This window comes from Uloborus diversus, chromosome 2 (assembly GCF_026930045.1).
Source record: "Uloborus diversus isolate 005 chromosome 2, Udiv.v.3.1, whole genome shotgun sequence".
In the NCBI taxonomy this organism is placed as follows: domain Eukaryota; kingdom Metazoa; phylum Arthropoda; class Arachnida; order Araneae; family Uloboridae; genus Uloborus; species Uloborus diversus.
In genome coordinates, this window is record NC_072732.1 from 55,546,554 (window position 1) to 55,566,919 (window position 20,366).

Genomic DNA, 20,366 nt, shown 5'->3' on the forward strand with positions numbered 1-20,366 from the left:
AAATCTATATCAGCTTAGACCAATAGTGCCCAACCTTTTCGCACGCAAGGATCGCACCACATATTAAAATGAGTCTCGCAGGAAAGAACACATAAAATTTCAAAATATTGGTTTTCAAAAGTGTTTGTAATTTTTGCACATTTTTTTCAATTGCTGAACGTAAAAAAAAACGAAACCTCCAATGAGAATACTGATTCATTCTCAGAAAATATACTCTATTTTTATCATGTTCTTAAATGGTAAATCCACCATTCATCCTCAGACACAAAGTGTTTCCTGCTTATCCTTGCAGATGTAAGAGGAAGGTGATACAGACTTCAGATGATGCTTGTGAAAATTTTCATTTTTATGAACAGCAAAAGTTGGAAAACAATTGCATAGAAAAATTCTCATAGGATTTTGAAATTCTCTGGGATTAATCCCATTAAATATCATGCAGGGACAGAATTGGAGAATTTTAACAAGCATAAAGAGGATTTTTTTTAATATGATTTTTTATATGATACACATTAATGATTTTAACTGCAGAAAACTAATTTTATGTTAATTAACATTATTTTTTCTTGTTAATTAACTTTAACAAGAAAAATAATTTATTGAAATTCAAAAACTAAAATACATCCTAATTGCATTTATTCAGTACATTTTGTGCTTAAAGATGACAAATTTTATTTCTTCCTCTCATATTTTTCCTTTAAAACAAGCATTTAGAAAAATCTGAACTTATCAAAATGTGTAAGTGATTTTGGTACTGGGTACACTTCTGTGATTTTGTGTATAAATATGTCAATAACTATTTTTATGTTATATAAAGTTGAATTAATTTTCAACTTTCTGAGTAAAAAATTATTTTTGGGTTGTATGACTGATTTCTTTACTTCTTTTTTAGCCTTCTTACAGCACTGAAGACCTAAGTGTTGAAATGGCCAACTTAGAGGGTTTGATGAAAGATTTAAATGCCATTACAGCATCAGAATTTGAATGCTAGAAAAGCATTTTAAAATGACTGATATACTTTCATGAAGCAAAAAACATTTTTGTGAAGTTGCGTTGAGATGAATTCTATGCATAACTATCTGTGCCTGTGATTACAATATACTTTGATAGTTTTTAGTCATTTGACTGAGTGCACTATGCATTTATCTCATAAAAAAACTAATTTTCACAAGCAAATGTGAAAAAAAAGTGTTGATATTTCATTGGTGGACAAGGGAGAGACATGTTGTATAAATATTCATACATCTGTAATTTAAGAAGCTAGTACTGAAGGACTTGAAAAAAAATACTGTGGTGCCTCTTCAAACTCAAAAAGCATCATGAAAAAAATTAGTAAAGTCTCAAAATATAGCAAGAAAAGAAAATATTGTGATAATTAATTAGATAATTTCAAGAGATAATTAATATATGGTAATTGTTGAATTCAATTGAATTATCCTCCAATTATATACTAATGGAAACATTTAATAAAGCAAAGCTGGGTACATTGAGGTTCAAATTACAGTGAAACCTGTGTATAACAATACTGTCTCTAACAATAACCTGTCTATAACATTTTTTTTAATTTTTTTTTGCCCCAGCAAAATGTCAGCATGAATAATCAAACTGTTTATAATGCTAACCTGTCTATTACGATAGTTTTTTTAGGTCCCAACAGTATCATTGTAGACAGGTTTTACTGTATATGCTTTATTTCTCAAGATATTTCACAGGGGAGATGATTTTTAGTTATAATTAGTATTCAAACTTTAAAACTGAAAAATATGTTTGAAAAACAGAATTATCCGTCATAAAATTAGCTATTACGTTTAATACAGTTTGTAAAATTCACTGATAGTTAAGAATATCTTTAAGAAAATTCAGGGGGAGAAGTTGAGCATGACATTATATTTCAATTTCTACATGCTATTGTTAAAGCATCATTTTCTGTTGATACCTTGTTTGATCATCATTTTTCTATTGATTCCATAACAAATTTCTAAATAAATTTTTGAAAGTACAATTTAAAGATATTGAAATTATCTGTTCATACAGTAATTAAGTAATGATATCCCTAAAGCAATCATGCAAATATTAAATGGAAAAAAAAAATCTGCAAACTAACACTAATAAATACTTTTAATTTCAAGAAAATAGCAAACTACAAGAACCTAAGAACAAAGACATTCACCAAGAGTACTAAAATATTGTAAATACCAAATCTTCTGTCATTACAAAATATTTCAACGAATATTTCATTTTGTGTAAAAGAACTTCTTTCATTCTTTATCTGTGTAAGTGTGTATATCATTGCTCCATGTACAGTCAGCATGTCTTTTCTTACAGTGGGCTTTTGTGTCATGTCTTTCTGTACTGCATACTTATGTATGTACTTCAAATGAAAATTAGTCTGATTTTTATACAAAGCATTCAGTATGTATTTATACCCAATTATGAGGAAATCATGACTTTGTAATAAATGCCATTGAAACTGATATGGTTTATTATTGATAGAAAATCAACATTTTACATGCATAACATATAAATGCTTTACTGTTTTTTTTTTTTTGTTTTTTTTTAAACAAAAATTTAGTTTGTATTTGGTATAGGAATAAAAATGAAAAAAATCAGTAAACACGTTAGTAGTGGCCAGTGCTTAGCAAAGCTTCAGTAGAGGCCACTTTAAGGTTTACCGCCTGCACGTTTGAAGCACTTTTGAATCTATTGGGAGATCTGGAATCCTATTTTTTCAAATATAAACTTTGAAGTGGCTACTACTGAAGCACTGGCCACTAAAGGTGTGTTTACCTTAGTTTCTTTGTATTGATAAAAATATCCTTCTATCATTCATTATTCAGAGCACCCTGTTCACATTCAATCACTTATAAGATAGGTGTGCGGAAATCCGAAAATAAGCTAAAGATAAACAAGGAGACAAAAATTACAAACCATTTTCGAAAAATCACAAAATCCTACACTTATAATCGAAATAAACTAATGGGAGACAAAAAAGAGCAATATATCCGAAAGCACAATTCAACAGAGGTCAGTAAAATAGCAATTTGATTAACATTCATGTAATTGGTACAAGCATCTGCAATAATGTTAGTTTTTTCTCATAATACAACAAATTTCCAAATAGGAGCAATAATGGAAAATTAGCTTATTGCATTTTAGTAAATAAAATAAATTTAAGACATTTCAATTGTTTTTTGCTGAAATTATTATTAAATTTCAGAAAAATTTGAACATCTAGTATTTTCTGAAATATTCCAAACAAAGTGCATGTTTTTCATTCAATGAAAATATGTATGTATCTTGGAGTATAAAAATAGTATGAACCATTGTTTTTTCTTATACTGAAACACAAATATGAATATTTGAGGTCAATCATTATTATACAACCATTTTCTATTTGAGTTTGTCACACAGTAATAATTTTGGTACATTTTCCAGGGTTCATACTCAATTTGGATAAAAAAAATTCCATGACTTTTCCAAAACTTTTTCATGACTTCATAAAAATTTTCATGACCTTATTATACCAAGAGAATAGTACCATTTAATGTCAAACTTGCTAATTTTCGGAAATAAGCTTTAGAAAAACTTTTAAGTGAATGCCACTACCTCATTGAAGCACTTACTTGTGAATGAAAAAATATCAGAGCACACTGCAGAAACTAATAAATTATTCTTGTTTGTATTTAGCATATAAATCCAAGTAAAGTTAAAAAATTATAGTGAAATGTAATGAACTGACGTTTAAATGTCTAATAAATATTTAATAAATAAGGCAGAATAGTAATAATGGGATAAAAATTGAATTATTACTAAGTTTCCAATAATAAGTTCACTTCATAAAAACATTGCCCTTTGGTGTCAATAGTTCACAAATCACCCATGTTACTTGACCGTATATTTGTTCATTAAAGTAAAGCCACGTTTTTCAGTAAATTTATTTTTCTAAACCAGATATTTCAGCTGGCCACAATAATCAATTTTGCAAGCTGTATATTGGGCATCACTGTTTTAGAATATTATAATTCCCCTATTTTCATGTTCTATTGCCTGACTATAGTCTTCAATTTCCAAAGCCTTCAACATATTGAGATTAACTGATGAAATTATTAATGAATTTTTACAAGTAATTGAAACGAACTCGGATGCGATTTAATTGCACTTTTTGAGGGGGCGTGGCAAAATCAAGAACGTGCATGTTTACTAGAACATAAAATATAAGAAGTGCTGAAAATGATGGTGAATTCAAAATTAGTTATCCCTCAGTAGTAAAATCACATTATCAAAATAGGCGATCGGCTGTTACAGAAGCGGATGAAATTGGATTCCAAAACTCGGATTTGTTTTTGAGATCGTTCAATTTACATGCAATATTACTAAATCACTCAATATTTCTAGCGCTCTTTTAGCTATTGTTATTTTCTTACTACCTAAGAGATTTTTCCATGACTTGAAATAAATTTCTATGACTTTTAATGAAAATATTAATTTTCCATGACTTTTCCAGGTCTGAAATGTTTATTTTTTCCATGACTTTCCAGGATTTCCATGACCCGTACGAACCCTGATTTTCCATATTGTAAAGGATAATGTGACAATGCTTGAGAAAATTGTTAGTCTAAACCCTGATTTTGCTACTAGTACTTTATAGCACTAACTCAGCTACTGATTTTTGAATATGAAATCATGCCCTGGTGATGCCTGAAAACAAAAGAAATTCACATCATACAATGAAAGACTATCCCCAAGCCATTTTCATTATAAAATACAATAATAATTAATGATTTATAACTATTACTTAACCGAATAATTCCGTCATTTTTAACAGAAAACTGATTTAAAAGAATATTGACATTGCTAAATTTATAAACAAAAAATAAATTGAAACTATAATATAAAAATGTTACGGCAAAAATTTTTCAGACAAAACTTACTATAATAATATATACATTACCCTTTCTACAGCAGCAGAAAATATTCATTCAGTAGAAATTTCAACTGTATTAACATCAGTCATATTAATATCTGTTGTTTCAACTACAGTCATATTAGTATCGCATATAGAAGATTCAACTGTCTGTTCAGTTTCATGCAGTTCACCAATTGCATCATTGATAGCAGCATCGATAGAATCATCTCTCATAGAATCGGTTACAGATTTTTTCTTTCTTCCTCGTCCAGTTGTATTAGCTTTTGAAGGAGAGGCAGCAGCAGCTGCTGCAGCTTTCTTTCCTTTATCTGCATGATAGGCTATTTGAGAGAAAAAAAAAGGACATTGTTACCTGTTTGTACTCTTCGCCAAGGAGGGATCCAGAAATTTTTCAAGGAGGGGGCAGTTGTCTTTTTAAATTTACCTGTTACTGTGCACCTGATTTACACATGCTTGGGGGAGGGGGGATCTGCAGCATCATTTTTATTCTAAAACAACTAAAATACAAAGGTTTATCCAAGTAGGTCTTTGAATCTATTCTCTCTCTTTTCCGTTGAAAGAGGTATTCGCAACTCCAGCGCTCGGAATACGCTACCTTGCGGTGATTTACAAAACTGCCAAAAAAACTAAAACATTGCCACATTGCGTTCCAGGTGTGCCTGTTGACGTAAACACAGGTACTTTGTTCTGAGTATTTTTTTTTTAACGCAATCGATGTGTCTTAGATTGCTTTCAGCTACAGAAATTGTTTCGTCCCTTCTAAAACATGAGTTGATTGAGAAATGGTGAAAGCATTAACACTAGAAAACTCTGGATTAACAAACTTGGATAACGCTATACCAGGTAAAAAAATGTTTGTTTTGTGTGAATTTGTAAGAATATGGGTTTTTTTTAAATCTTAAATTAATTTAACTAACCATATTTTACAGCAGCATTTAGTTGGAATGGACAGTATGCAAAATATTTTCTTGAATATATTATCGTAGAACAAAATGAAAAATGTTTAACCAAGAAAGAATTTACTTTATTGCTTTTATTCTCAGCTGAAAGGTTTCGCCAAATTTGTTTAGGGTTATAGTTTTAGTATTGTGTGAGCAAAATACCCTTGGCGAGATTAAGCATGTTTACCATTCCACAGTTTTTAATTTTTATCATGAGTGGAATAAAATGGTAGAAAGATTACAGAATTCGATAAGTAAAAAGAAATAATGGTAGATCAACTGAAAAGAAAACTAGACCATATACCAGTGAGAATTTTGTTGATGATTTGCATAGCATGATATAATTAAATCTTAACTCAAAAATTAGAAACATGGAAACAGAAAATTTTTAAATTAACCGATTCGGGAATTTTAGAGAAATAACTCAGCTACAAATGCAAAACAATAAGCGCTAGCCAAGCAAGGCAAAGAAGTATCATCTTCTTTTGATAATAATTCGTAATGTCATATTAAATTTTCTAGCATTAATTGTTATTCTTGTCAGGTCACAATTATTGTTTAGTTTTATCAAAAATTGATAAATATGGAATTCAACATCGTGGAAATGGCTGCTTAGAACTACGAACTACGTAGTTTGCATTAATTTAACGTTTGGTAATGCTTCTTGAACTCTCATTTCTTTCTACGTGGGCCAGAATATCAACAAGACTTTGAAAATTAATTTAAAAAGAATAAAGTGAAAAAATCATGCATACGTACAAAATTTACTAGGCTTATTGGATTTTCTTCGTTACCACGTGCATTTGTTTTACCCTTTTCGTCCGTCATTAGAAAGTGGCTACAGTGCCCCCTATAATTCGTTGGAGCTGCGAATTCTAAAATTGCGCTTTAGAACTTCAATTTCGAAATAATTCTGGAGCAATGTTTCGAAACACCCTCCACCTAATATCATCAAAGATAGTCTATAAATTGCGCTTTTTGGAACTTCAGTTTCGAAAAACTACCAGAGAAAAGTCGCTAAAACCCATCTCTTCCCCTAACCAGATGTCTACAATCGAATCTTTAAGACTTACATTTTGCAAAATGCCTGGGGGAAGGCTTCCAGTCTCCTCCCTAAGCATCACCAAAAATTGTCTGAAATTGCCTTTCTGAAATTTTAATTCTGCAAAGTCTCCGGGAGGGAGATTCAAACCAAATTCATTCAATTAATGTCATTATAGATGTCCTAAACTTAACTTTTTTGGCGTTCAATTTGGCAAAATTGCTGATGTAGAATTTTCAAATTGATGAACCCTCAAGGGAGAAGCGATTGCCCCTCCCTTGTATCTGTCCTTGCTCTTGGCATATGATAACTGTGTTCTTTTAAAAACAGCAGTTAATTTGATCAAAATATTTGCTAAGATATATGTACAGTTGCTAAAGCATCCATCAAATCTCATTAAACGCTGTAAATGCGACAGAAAACATGTATTTACTTCTAAGTACAATTAAACTATGATTAAATTACAGCACTAAAGGGTTTTCAACAGAGCTGCAAAACAGCACTCTTCACTCATTCACAGCCAAATGACAAGTACAGAAATGAAACCAAGAACTTATTTACAGTACAACCTCGACATCTCAAATCTCTCGGGACGGGAAAAAATTTCGAGATATCGAGTTTTTGAGTTATCAAGGTTTTTAAAAAATTACACCAGGAACTCTCACAATTACACACATGTATGCTATATGCATTTATATATGTACTATGAGACCATTTTGAATTACGATTAATAAAGTAGTCTTTAATATTTTACTAGATTTGAAATTTTATAATTGTCGAAAGTGCAAAGGAAGAGATTTTGAAATGAACAACAATTTCAACTTGGTTTTTTACTTAAAACTTCTTATCTTCAACTAGTAGCGCCCCACATTCAAAAACTTTTCAGCAGCCATTTTGTAGGAGTTAAAAAAGCAGAAAGATGAAAATGAGGAACGCATTTTCTGTTTTCACTTGAAAAGTGACTGGCGAAAAATCAAACTCCTTTCCTCAAAATGGACAACATGTTCGAGAGAAATGCACAAAGATTCTAAACTCTGGGGAAAACACAGCACCCCTTTCATACCAACACTCCCCTATTATCTAGCTTCAATCCCCTAATCACAAAGTTTCCAAGAAGAGAGATGAAAACTGGTCCCTGGAACTGATTTTACTACAAAAATTGCCAAAGAAAAAAGACAACTGAAACTTGTTTCTGTGCAAAAATTTCGACATATCAAGGGTTTCGAAAAACAAATTTCGAGATAACTATGGGAAATACATAGGGGTTTTTATATAAAATGCAGGGGAAAAATATTTTTTCGAGACATCAAGGGTTTCGAGATAAGGAGGTTCGAGACATCAAGGTCCGACTGTATACCTTTGGACGGGCTAACACTAGAAATTTCTTTCCTTTTTTTTTTCATGTTGCAAAAGTTTATGCACTAATCAGATTTTATGCAAATATTTTTTGAAATATAATAAGTAGCAAAAAGGCAAGACTTTTTTTGTTGGACTATCAGGCGTAGTGTCAATTAATAATTAAAATATCAAAATCACAGTAGTTCTTGCCTCAAGAAGGCGATACAATGTAAAGGTGAAAAATGAACTGCAATTGCTCAGTTGAATGCAGATTGAAATGTCGAAGCAAAGAAACAGTTTTAGCACATTAATGTAGATGCGAAACCAAACTTAATTTCTAGAAAAGGTTTACATGGAGGACAGGAGGCACATGACCAAAAATGTTACCCTATTTCCAGCAAATGGAATAAATTTTAAGTTTAGTAAGATTACAATTTTGCACCTAAAAATATACAGATAATAGCTATTTGCAAAATTTGTAATATTAGCTTATAAAACATAAAAGTGCTGGTTAGCTCATTTAGCTGTGAGATGAATGTGCTACTCAAAAGTTGACCCAATTGGTATTCCTCTACAGAGTTCAGATAACTTTTTTCCTTTTCTGTATTTGGAATGCCCATAATTTTAACGTTTACAAAGAGATTTTTCATATTTTTCAAATTTATATTCTTCAACATAAAATATAGCAAACTGAAACGACCTTCATTTGCTATGAATGTCTTTCATTTTGTTATTTAACAAAACAATATGTTTTATAGTGTACAACAATTTAAAAAAATGATATGTTTTCCAACATTTATTGTTAATACATAATTTTAGCGACATTAAAATCAACGTTTCTGAGCAGCAATTTGAAAGTAATGGAAGACATAAAGTCAAGGAAATGGAACAAAATTACTTCATTTGAGTAGATTTACTTAAAACAGTGTGTTGCTCGGCTTTGCACGTGTACCTACAAAATGAAAGTTGTGTCAAGTGACCCATGTTCAACAATCAGGCTTAAACAAAAAAAAATTTTCCTTTATTTAAGCCTGCTTTTTTAAAATTTAATTTTATAGTGTAAAATTTCCCTGTAACATGTAGATAAAAGCAACTTTATGACTAAATATTCAAATTTAGACCTTTTTGGTTTAATTTTAAAAATTCAGTCATTGTTATTAGTAGATGCAAACATTCTGTTACAGGGATTTTCTGGTATGGGGTAAAAATACAAACAAATAAACCTATGTGACTTCCTGAGCATCAAAGGATCTTTGTGCCAAAATTTGATGTAAACTGGGTTTCTTTACTAATGATAAAGCTGAAAGTCTGTATATCTGTTAAGCGCATAGCGCTTAGACCGTTCGGCTGATTTTCATGAAATTTGGTACAAAATTAGTTCATAGCATAGAGGTGAGCACCTCAAAGCGATTTTTCGAAAATTCAATTTTGTTCTTCTATTCGAATTTTAAGAACATTTTACCGAGCAAATTATCATAACGTGGAGGGACAAATTATCATAATGTGGATGGGCAAATTACCATAACGTGGATGAGCAAATTACATAACGTAGATGAGCAATAGGAAATTAGGGAGAAATTCATCATCCATTATTTGTAAATATACAGGCGAACCAAATGACTTTTACATTTTCTACTACGGGCAAAGCCGTGCGGGTACCACTAGTGTATAATAAACATACGCATACAAACAAACATCCATTTATACATACATAGATTACTGAAATTCTACTTTGTTAGCAATTCTTTAATAAAAGAAAAGAACTATATCATTTTTGAAGATTAAAATACCTAAATTTAAAGAAAAAAAACTACCTTCCAATGCTTCCTTCAGAGGCTCAATCATGTCATCAAGAAGCATGTCACTTAAGGCAGCAAACACATCAGAAGCTGTAATTGTTTTCCTTTGAGTAGTTGCTTGAACATGTGTAGAACTGTAAGAAGAAACTTATTTTATGAAAATGAAAATTAATAAATATTAAGTGTGGTAAAGAATATTAGTTAAAAGTGTATAAAATGCAGTCAGGAAATCAATATGAAAATATTTATCTGAAACCTTTTTCAGTTTTATGTTTACAGAAGAAAAAAGTAGAGACGTACCGAGTACTCGGTAACTACTCGGTACTCGGCCAATTTGCCGAATACTCGGTACTCGGCCGAATTCTGATCAGATACTCGGCCAATACCGAGTAGTTGCAAAAAATTGAATATTGTCCAAGACAGATACTAAAATTTATTAAAAAAAGAGCAAGCATTATATTCTGCATGAATTTACAATTAAAATTTATAAGTCAAATTTAAATTTTGAGAAAAATGAAGTTTGTAATGCTTCAGTGGAATAAATATTTTAATGTCCCCAAAGTTAATAAAACTTTTTTATTAAAAATTATGCAAAAAAGGTAAGTATAGAAAATATGGAATTTTTATATTAAAAATGGATTTTTGCTACAAACAAAAATTAGTTATAAAAAATATAAAAATACCTATGCTTAAAAAATAAAATTAAATAAAACAACGTTAAAAGCACAGTGCAGGAACACTGCAGACACGTGTTTTGGCGTTACAAGGAATTTCTTTTTCAATGCACAAAATGGGAGCTTGTGGATTTAAAGGCATCCGACAAAAGTCGGATTTTTTCGTTGTATGTCTTTACATTCTTTAGCTCACATGTTATGCACTGAAAAAGACGTTCCTTGTAACGGGGGGTCAGAAACATGTGTCTGCAGTGTTCATGTACATTTGTTTTATCTGCTTTCAAAACTTATTTATGTTTGGTGGACTAGAACTATAATTGATTGGTATACAGTGAAACCCCTCCTAACGGACACCCCTCTTATGCGGACAATTTTTAATTCCCCAGTTCCAATGCAAATAACATTATTAAACCCCTGTCCTGCGGACACCTCTCTATTGCGGACGAAAAAAAATTGTCCGCATTAGAGGGATTGCAATGTAATTTGTTTCAACTCCAACTTGATAAATCATACCTTTTATTTATTTATTTTTAATTTTAAAAATAATTTTTTTGTAAAATTTTTGACACAAACAAAATTGTTTTAATATAACGCAAAATTAAATTTCAGCAGGAATTTAGTTTTAAAAACTATTATATGGACAAGGAGGTCTATACTACTATTCCAATAAGTTCAAAATTCATCACATGTGTGTCGGTGGTTCTTCTTAAAACATAATTGGTACTTGGTAACTCGGCCAAGTAGTGAAAGGCCGAGTACTCGGTAACTCGGTACTGGGCCGAGTAGTGAAAGGCCGAGTACTCGGTACTCGGCAACTCGGCCAAAGTGCTACTCGGTACGTCTCTAGAAAAAAGTAAACTATTTTGACTGAACATATAGAATTTCAGTCAAATATAAACTATAATTACTAATAACTTAACCAAACAATAAATACTTCAAAATGTTACAAGTAACATGATGTAATAACACTACACAGCAGATTGTTATGTAAAATGTTTACCATTATATCAAAAAACGATAAACAATTGAGGCGGTGCATCCCCAAAAACATAAATATACATTATATCTTACTTTACTATCACAGATATAACTAAGATTGAAAATTAAATTAAATTAAGTTCAGTGAATCACTGTTTATATGTTTTTGAAGGGACTGCATGAAAAATGCGTACAAATGAAAAAACTTATATAGATATAGGTTAGACTTTGCAGGGACCAATTTAAAAGACATATAATTGATAAAAATGTATAAAAGAGAAAATTATAAACGGTGCTTCACTGTCTGTATTTCTTCAGTTCTTTCAATTTAATTATTCACAATTGATACAAACAATGTCTTAATACAAACAAATTTCTAATCTTAAAATTAAAATATTTTGCAGTTACATAAACAATAAAGAATTCAATAATGCTACTCAAAACATAAAAAATAGATGAGGCAGAGAGGAGCAAAGGGAGCCATTAAAGCCATGGTCATAAGTGGCCATAGCTTAATAACGGCAATATAAGGGGCCATTTTCAAGTTTTGAGTAAAACACGTTTAAAGTTGCGGTCTTTGGTAGGCTTTCATTGAAAAGTTTTTTTTAATCATGCTGTATAGCAGCACCTACCAGTGTTAGTAGTGCTATCTCTTGCCACAAGACAGAGGAGAGGTTCACCTACCACTTTCACGAGTTATCTTCAAATCTTTAATTTTGTCACTTACATCCCTTTGCTTCTCACTGCCTCAAATGTACTCTTTAAAAAAAAAACTTTAATAAAGCAAATTATTAACGAAAATATGAATGTTTCTGAATCAATCTTTTTATTGACATATAACTAAAGCTACATGACGAAATTAATAGCAAACACACATTAATTATACCTCGCTTCTTGTTTAAATATTTCGATTCTTCATTAAATAAACAAATCTTTTCAATCTTAAATTCCTTCAAAAATTATTGTTCTGATTCATTTTCTATATCAGTTAAACATGACTCATTTTTACTACAAACATTAAAGGCTTAATTTCAAGCTAAATAAGTACAGGAGCCCAATTTATAGTCAGAGAACTGGTGACAGATTTTGGGAAGGAATTTTAGCCAAATTGAAACAGGAAAAATTAAATATTTTGAGCGTTACTGCATCTGGAATCTTAAGTCTGCCTGGCCTTTTGTGGTTATTTTGCACAGCCAGCGACAGCCACAAATATTCAAAAAAAAGATCCATCCTTTAGGCATCTTGGAATTGTTTTAATTTTTGATTTTAGCTTAATTTTAGAAATAGAACTCCCAGACTGTTTAGAGGGTCAGAAAATGCTACCAGATGACCCTGAACTGAAATTGATCATAAAAACATTTAATGCCTATGTTTATGGCAATATAGAAAATATTTTGTTTTTAAGTTAAAAGTAAATAGGAACAAATAACTAACCAAGCTGTTATATACAGTGCAAAAATTGCAGCTGCTCTGGCGAAACTAGCTCTAGCTTCACGAGATATATTAATGCCATCAGGAATCTAAGAGAAATGAGAGACGGCATAAGTAAACATTACAAATTTTGTTTGATCATCATACATTTTACAACAAACAATGAATAATAAACTAACAGAGAGATCAGAAATTAAACTTAATGTTACTTTAAACTTTTTATGTATATAGAAGATGCTTCATTCTACACATTTCTCTCCAGTTTTTTTATAGTATAAATAATATTTTACAAAAGTAAGCAAAATGGAATGTATTTAGCAGTAAGTTACCGCCCCAAGCCAGGGCTAAGGCAGAACTACATGCAACATACTAGACAGTCCGGTTATCACATCCTGAGACTGCAGTTTTGCAACCAGGCTGTCTGGAATAGTGCATGTAGTTCTGCCTTAGCCCTGGTTTAGGGGTTGTAACTTGCTGCTAAAAACACCCAACTTTTGCCTTCAAATCACAAGTCGAACTGCAACATGATGCGGACATTCGCTAGTGAGATAAATACACTTTATCTACCAGTTTGTTGGCATTATCAGCTTCAATGAAATGATATCTGTCTCCGGCTCGGTTATTTACTATTCCTGACTGAGGAGTTTTAATAAAAATGAAATTGCAGTCTCAGGATGTGATGACTACACTGTCTGGTATATTGCATAAAATAGAGTGTACTACTCTGTAATTTCTTGGTGTGAGTCATAAATCTTGAGAACCAGTGATGACATCCTCCTTTTTTAGTTTGCTGAGTAGAGAGGCACTTGAAAATTACTTGATGACACCAATGTTATCATAACCGAGATACTTACATCAAATGATTTTGTAGCTCTAACTCCAACAAAAGCAGATGAAAAAAATAATGAAAGGGACGATGAAAATGAAAAATTTAAAGAACTTCAAGCAGAAGCATCACCATCATATTCAATGGCTTTTAAAGTGCAGAAAAACTTCAAGCTTTTCTCAAAGCCAAGGGTGCAAATAATGGTGTTTTCCGGGGAACATAAGTATTTCTCAAAATCAGTAACACAAAAATAAAACCATTCCAATCAAATTAATCAATTTCTATGATAATGTGTAGAAATAAAAAACCAGTGATGTTCCCATAAATTTTCCTGAAGGCATACTCCAAGTAATCCCCTATGCACAATGTGTATATGCAATCATATCATATACATAATATGTCTAAAACAGGTTTTAGAGTATATGGAGTAAACCCAGGGGCATGCACAGGGGAGGAGAAATGACACCTGTTGGCCCAGGCCCGAGCCTGAAGTTGGGGGGAGGGCCCGAAATTTTTAAAATGAGGGGTAAAAAATATGTAATACAGGGGTAAACAATAAGGAGGAGCCCAAAAAAGTAATTTGTGATGGGCCTCAAAATTTCTGTGCACGGCCCTGAGGAGGCCGTACGAGAAGGGGGGGCTTTGCATGAACCTATTTTTAAGTGGCACTCAGTTATACTAGCAAAAACTATAGTCATTTTGAACTAATTATTATAGCAAGTTTGACTGCGCACCATTTGAATAATTTATCAACATTGAAAAAATAAATAGCTTAGACAAAAAAGTTCAGCTAAAAATGCAAACATAAACAACTCAATTATTTTCAGCTACAAAACTTAACCTGTTCTGGTTCTCTGGTTAAATTAGAATTGTATCTCACTTTATAGTAGTACGAACATGTTCATATTTTACTTCGCAAATATAAAAGTCAGGTGTAATTAGTAAATAAGTTACTTTACTAAAAACTACTTACAGTGTCTTTCAATAGCCTCATAATAACAGCTGATGGCAAAGTCAAATCTTCATTTTTTTCCGACATATCTAAAATTTAAGACAGTTAATATTCAAAATTTTTAAGGATCATCAAAATAATTACAAAGATAACATTCAAGCTACACTACATCAAATATTAAAATTCAAATACAGTAAAATCCCTCAAATGCAGACACCCCTCCTATGTGGACAATTTTTAATTCCCAGATTCCAAGCCGAATAACATTATTAAACCCCTGTCCTGCGGACACCCCTCTGTTGCGGACAAAAAAATTTGCCCCATTAGTGTCCGCATTAGAGGGATTTTACTGTATATATTTTCAAAAATACACGCATTATCCAAAAAATTATAAAATTTAAGCATTTGGATCAAAAAGAAGGTATCAGCTTGTAACTAAAATAAAACATCTACTCATCTCTATGATACAACTACTTCTCCAGACAACTTAAGTTGAACAGAACAGAAATTGATACCACACAATCCAAGACGATCCTTTTGGGAGGGGCGAATTACTTATTGAAGGGATCACTGGATAAAGGTGTTAACTGACATTTTTAAAAAACACGAGTTTTGTTGATGGATGAAAGTTTTAAATGATTATATTTCATATAAGCTAGCATTGAAAGTCCTATTCTGTGTATTTCCAGAGATTATAGATGATAAAGGTGTTATCTAACATAAAACCGGATTTTTTCTAGTGGTTAAAAGTGTTTACGTATGTTAACACCTTCATCCACTAGAGGGCACCGTTTTTCATAGAGTTAGCACCGTTTTTGATTCAAACGTTGGTTTGAAGAAAGGTTTGTGAAAATCTTGATATTTTTGATATTCAACATGAGGCATGTGAAAATTTTATTACCGATGGAAAAGTAGACATATCACCTTCTCCTGAACAATTTGAAGAGTTGACTGAAATACTCTGCTCTAAAAAAACCATCCAGAAAAGAAAAAGAACTCCACATGCATGGAAGCGAAAAAAAGCAGCTACGGCTAGGCAGAAAGGAGAAGCTTATGTTTCCCAGACAGACGAATTAGTACCAGCAAAATCAGTGTACAGGTACTCTGTGCCATGTTAAGTGTTGTTTACAGTGTTCCTCTAAATTCAGTATTGATGACAGGACTTCCATACTAACTGAATTCAATCAACTAGATGTGAATGCTAAAAATTGCACTTTTTAATAGTACTGAAATTAATAGCATTAAAAGACAGCACAAGTGCTAGGAAAAGTAGGGCAGCTTCACACAAATATTATGCCACTTTTGACTGTCAAACTATAAATATTTGCAAAACAGCTAGCTATGTGCTCTTTGTATGGTATTGGGAGAAAAAAGCTTCATATCATAAAAAACATTATTTCAAATGAGTTTTCAGCACCGCTACCAGATAAAAGATGCCATCACAGTTCAAGACCACACAAAGTGGAAAATGATGTGAAAGCATATGTAATGGAGCATGTAAACAGTTTCCCAGCAGAAAGTTCACATTATTCCAGGTGCAGCAATCCTCACAGAAAATACCTTTCCCCTCTTTTTAGTATCTCAAAAATGTATGCTTTATATATTGAACGATGTAACGAAACTCACAAACGAGAAACTGTTTTTGTCAAAGAGTGAACATACAGAAGTATTTTTAATAGCGAATTTAACTTGTCCTTTTCACAACCAAGAAGCGATACAGGTAGCACATGTAATTCCGGGAATAATGAAGAAGAACATGAAGAGGAAGCTGCTTTCCTGCAAAGCTGCTTTCGAGTCAATAAAATTTGATAGGGAATATGCAAAAAGTAATAATAGTACTGCTTTCATTACCGTTGACTTGCAATAGACTATGCCGTTGCCAAAATTAACAACATCAAAAGCCTTTTACTTGTGTCAGATGTGGTTCTACAATCTAGGAATACATATAATTTATAAAAATGTAGCCAAAGCCACATTTTGTACATGGACTGAAGACGTTGCCCATCAAGGAAGCTCAGAAGTTTGTAGTTCAATTTTAACGGCAATAGAAACTGATGATGAGCTGAATACAAAAGACAGTTTAATAGTATGTGTTAATGCCTCTGCGCGGGTCCCCGAGCGATAAGGAGCAACACTTGGGGTCTTGGCTCTTGGCTTCGCCAAGCACCCCTAAAGCCCCCATTGTGAGAGGAGCGTGGGAAACCACCCCTCGGAGATGCACTTCCAACGTTGTTAGCGGATGCAGCCATAGGGCACAAGGATACAAGCATATCCTATTCTTATTTATAATAATAACATAAAATGTGTAAATAAATTAAATTGTTTAGTTGTTTTAACCACGACTCATCAATGCAGTCACCAATTTCATTATACAGTCCACTGCTGGAAAATTAGTTTTTCCCCCTGAAGCCAGGCAGCTTCAGTATGGAGTGATGCTTGTGCTGGTTAGAACAAAAACTTTGCAATGATCTGCATCTATCAATTCCTTATATTGAAAGGTTATTTCAAATCAATTGACCACAAATTTCCAGAAATGGGACATACATATCTAGATTCAGATCGGGATTTTGGAAGAATTGAGAAGGTTCTTAGAAAACACGAAACGATATATGTACCAGACCAGTATCGGGATATCTTCGACCGCCGCACCCAGCCGTGCGGGGGGCCCGCTACGCGGACCCCCCCCCCCCCCGGGCAGTGGAACCTAAGGCTCACAGCTAAGAGGTGGGGTGTGTGCGGAGAAAAGTATCGGGATATCATCCGGAGTGTATCTCGAAAAAACGAAGTGATTGATGTGACAAATTGTCTACAAGAGAAAGTTAGGTTTAGGGATGGGATCAGATGGATTCGGGTTGAAGAATATGGATCTTATCTATATAAGGAAAGTTAAATAGTCTTCATACCTTTCCCAATTTTAGAAACAAGGCTTGGAAAAAGATTTTTATTAAAAAAACAAATTTGAACTTAGAGCTTTAGGAAATAATAAAGACAAAAACGCTTGAAATTTAAAATGAACTTTAAAATGTGTCATAAGATACACATCATACCAAGAAATTATTTTCTTATTTCAAAGTCAGAAGTAAAATAAAAAATTTGGAAAGAATTTGAGTGCAAATATAAATTTAAAGTTCAGGGATGAAAATATTCAAAAACGCTTCTCAAAATAAGAAAAATACAAACCTGAAAAGAGTTTATTTTCAAATTTGAAATTACACGATAAAATGAAAATAGTTTGTTTACATACTCAAAATTATAACTACTGAATAATATTTTTGAGCACTAGGTTTTCCAAATTTTCAGCCGAATAACTTTTCCTTTTATCAAATAATACAGAAGACAAATAAAATATTTAGCATAAAAAAACTATGATAAACAAATTACTTTTTTTAACACAAAAAAGTGGCGCGAAACAATTTTCATATTATAGTATATTATACTAGCCAGTATTGCGCGAATAAGATGAGAGACATATACGTTGAGCTTCTCCTTTCCAATAAACATGAAAAAAAGCAAAACATAGAATGCGTTCGACGAACTCAACCGATCTACTGGTGACTGACCGGTAATAACCGTAGCGTTCTATGATCTCTCGGTTACCGCGTTTTAAGATGTTGATTGGTTGATTGAAGCACGTGATCCGTAGTTGTATCAAAAAAAATAAGTTCACCCTCTTCTCACATTCACATTTCACTACAGAATGGCACATTTATTGGTCAATGGCTGCTAAAAGAGGTAAATCACACCGACCCACTTATATCAGTTCAATGAGACTGTCTAGTTCGATTGAAAACCCTTGACACATTTTAAACATTCATAGAAATAAGCAAAGAATTGCCGTATGAATATGAGGTTTGCGCCTTCTCAATGGTTTGCACCATAATACTTCCCAGGTCTAAGTTTTTTATGACATTAAAAGAAAAAAAGAAAGATAAAAAAGTAATTATAGGTAGTCCCTGTATCGCCACAGTAAGGAAAACAACCGTCATGTGAGGTGTTTAATCATTTTATTAAACAAAAAGCAATACTTTTCACAGTTCATAGATTTTTTTTAATCTTTTTATAAAACAGAAAGCAGCATACCTTTCATTGTTTCATTTTCAGAGTTCAATGTGCAAACCGTTTGAGGACATGGGATGATAACTTGAGTTCCGTTTAGATGAGGTACTCTACAGATTGAACTCTATAGAAATAAAAGGTATATTGTTTTCTCTTTAATAAAATGATTAAATACATTTTTTTTCCTGTGACGACGCAGCGATTGCCTACAGTAATTATTTCTAGCTTTTTCTTTCTTTTTTTCGATGTCAGGAAAACTTCTTAAAGTATTATATAAGGCAAACTGTACACTCATTACTCGTACTACAACTCGTGCTTTTCTATAAATTTTTAAAATGGGTTGAAAACCTTTTTGGGCCTTTTTTTTTCCTTTACATTAGGCACATTGGAGAAACGAAGGAACGCAATGGCTCTGGAAGTTGCCTCAGCACCTCATAATAAGAAAACCACGTCACTCTCCAAAGAGGACAACGGGAGAGGAAAATTCAGGATGAAAATCGCTTCAATTTATGCTTCTAATACAGAGGTGCCCGCCTAGACTGCACCATTGGAATTTGGGGGTGGGGGGTTCTGAGGGATATTTTTTCCTATTCTTTGGGTGTCTCTTGATTTAAGGGTGGTCGTGGTATTGGGGGCACGATAGACACCTCTGTCTCAATTAGTGCCGGCAAAAAAAATTTTACATTTGGTAAGCAATTAAAAACTTTACAAGCAAACTTCTTGTTATGATTTTATTGGCATATACAGCAGAATTTTATTGGCAGAGTACAGCAAAATTCGTCTGTTTTATAGAACTTGAACTTGAAGAAAAGCGAAGAGAGAATTGCAAAAGCGGATCCAAGGAGGGTATCTGGGGAATGTTCTCTTCTCCACTCAAAAAAAAAAAAAAAAATCCTAAGTAATCCTAAAACTGTTCAGAAAATAAAGTACAGGATTTTATTTTTTTCTGATTTTTGGAGCTTGACGAAATGCTCCAGAAAAGCGATTAGGCAATAGCGGAAGCGGATCCACGGAGGGAAACTAGAGAAATGTTCCCCTCCCTTCAAAACCTCATGTGTATCATTCTAAAAAGTTTTAGAACAGAGAGCAGGAAAACTCAATTTTATAGAACTTGAATTTGAAGGAAAGCGCAAGAAAAAGCAAAGAGCGAATTGCAAAAGCGGATCCAAGGAGGGGAACTAGAGAATGTTCTCCTCTCCTCTCAAAAAAATATCCCAAGTTATTGTAAAACTGTTCAGAAAACAACGTAAAGGATTTTTTTTTTTTTTACTGTTTTTTAGAACTTGAAGAAAGGCTTCAGGAAAAGCGATTAGACAAGAGCAAAAGCGGATCCACGGAGGGGAACTGGAGGAATGCTCTCCTCCCCCCCCCCAAAAAAAAAAATCTCATGTGTATCTAAAAACTT

The 20,366-nt window shown here is 32.5% G+C and overlaps 2 protein-coding genes across 3 annotated transcripts in view; one reads left to right on the top strand and one right to left on the bottom strand.

The window, feature by feature from the left end:
* Positions 1 to 2,460, top strand: part of LOC129235152 (neogenin-like) — a 345,244-nt gene extending 342,784 nt beyond the window's left edge. The window contains exon 26 of one of the 2 annotated variants that reach the window (XM_054868842.1): positions 890 to 2,460. In XM_054868842.1, the coding sequence (XP_054724817.1) occupies positions 890 to 988 (99 nt within the window). In that variant the 3' untranslated portion in view covers positions 989 to 2,460. The remainder of the gene's footprint in view (positions 1 to 889) is intronic. The other variant, XM_054868841.1, reaches the window with a different exon arrangement.
* LOC129235153 (DNA polymerase epsilon subunit 3-like) overlaps positions 1 to 18,316 on the bottom strand; it is a 36,811-nt gene extending 18,495 nt beyond the window's left edge. The window contains exons 1-5 of the mRNA XM_054868843.1: positions 18,086 to 18,316; positions 14,927 to 14,994; positions 13,131 to 13,216; positions 10,060 to 10,178; positions 4,949 to 5,244 (exon numbers count right to left, since the gene is read on the bottom strand). Coding sequence (XP_054724818.1) covers positions 4,973 to 5,244; positions 10,060 to 10,178; positions 13,131 to 13,216; positions 14,927 to 14,992 — 543 coding nt within the window. The 5' untranslated portion in view covers positions 14,993 to 14,994; positions 18,086 to 18,316 and the 3' untranslated portion in view covers positions 4,949 to 4,972. The remainder of the gene's footprint in view (positions 1 to 4,948; positions 5,245 to 10,059; positions 10,179 to 13,130; positions 13,217 to 14,926; positions 14,995 to 18,085) is intronic.
* Positions 18,317 to 20,366: the final 2,050 nt, after the last annotated feature.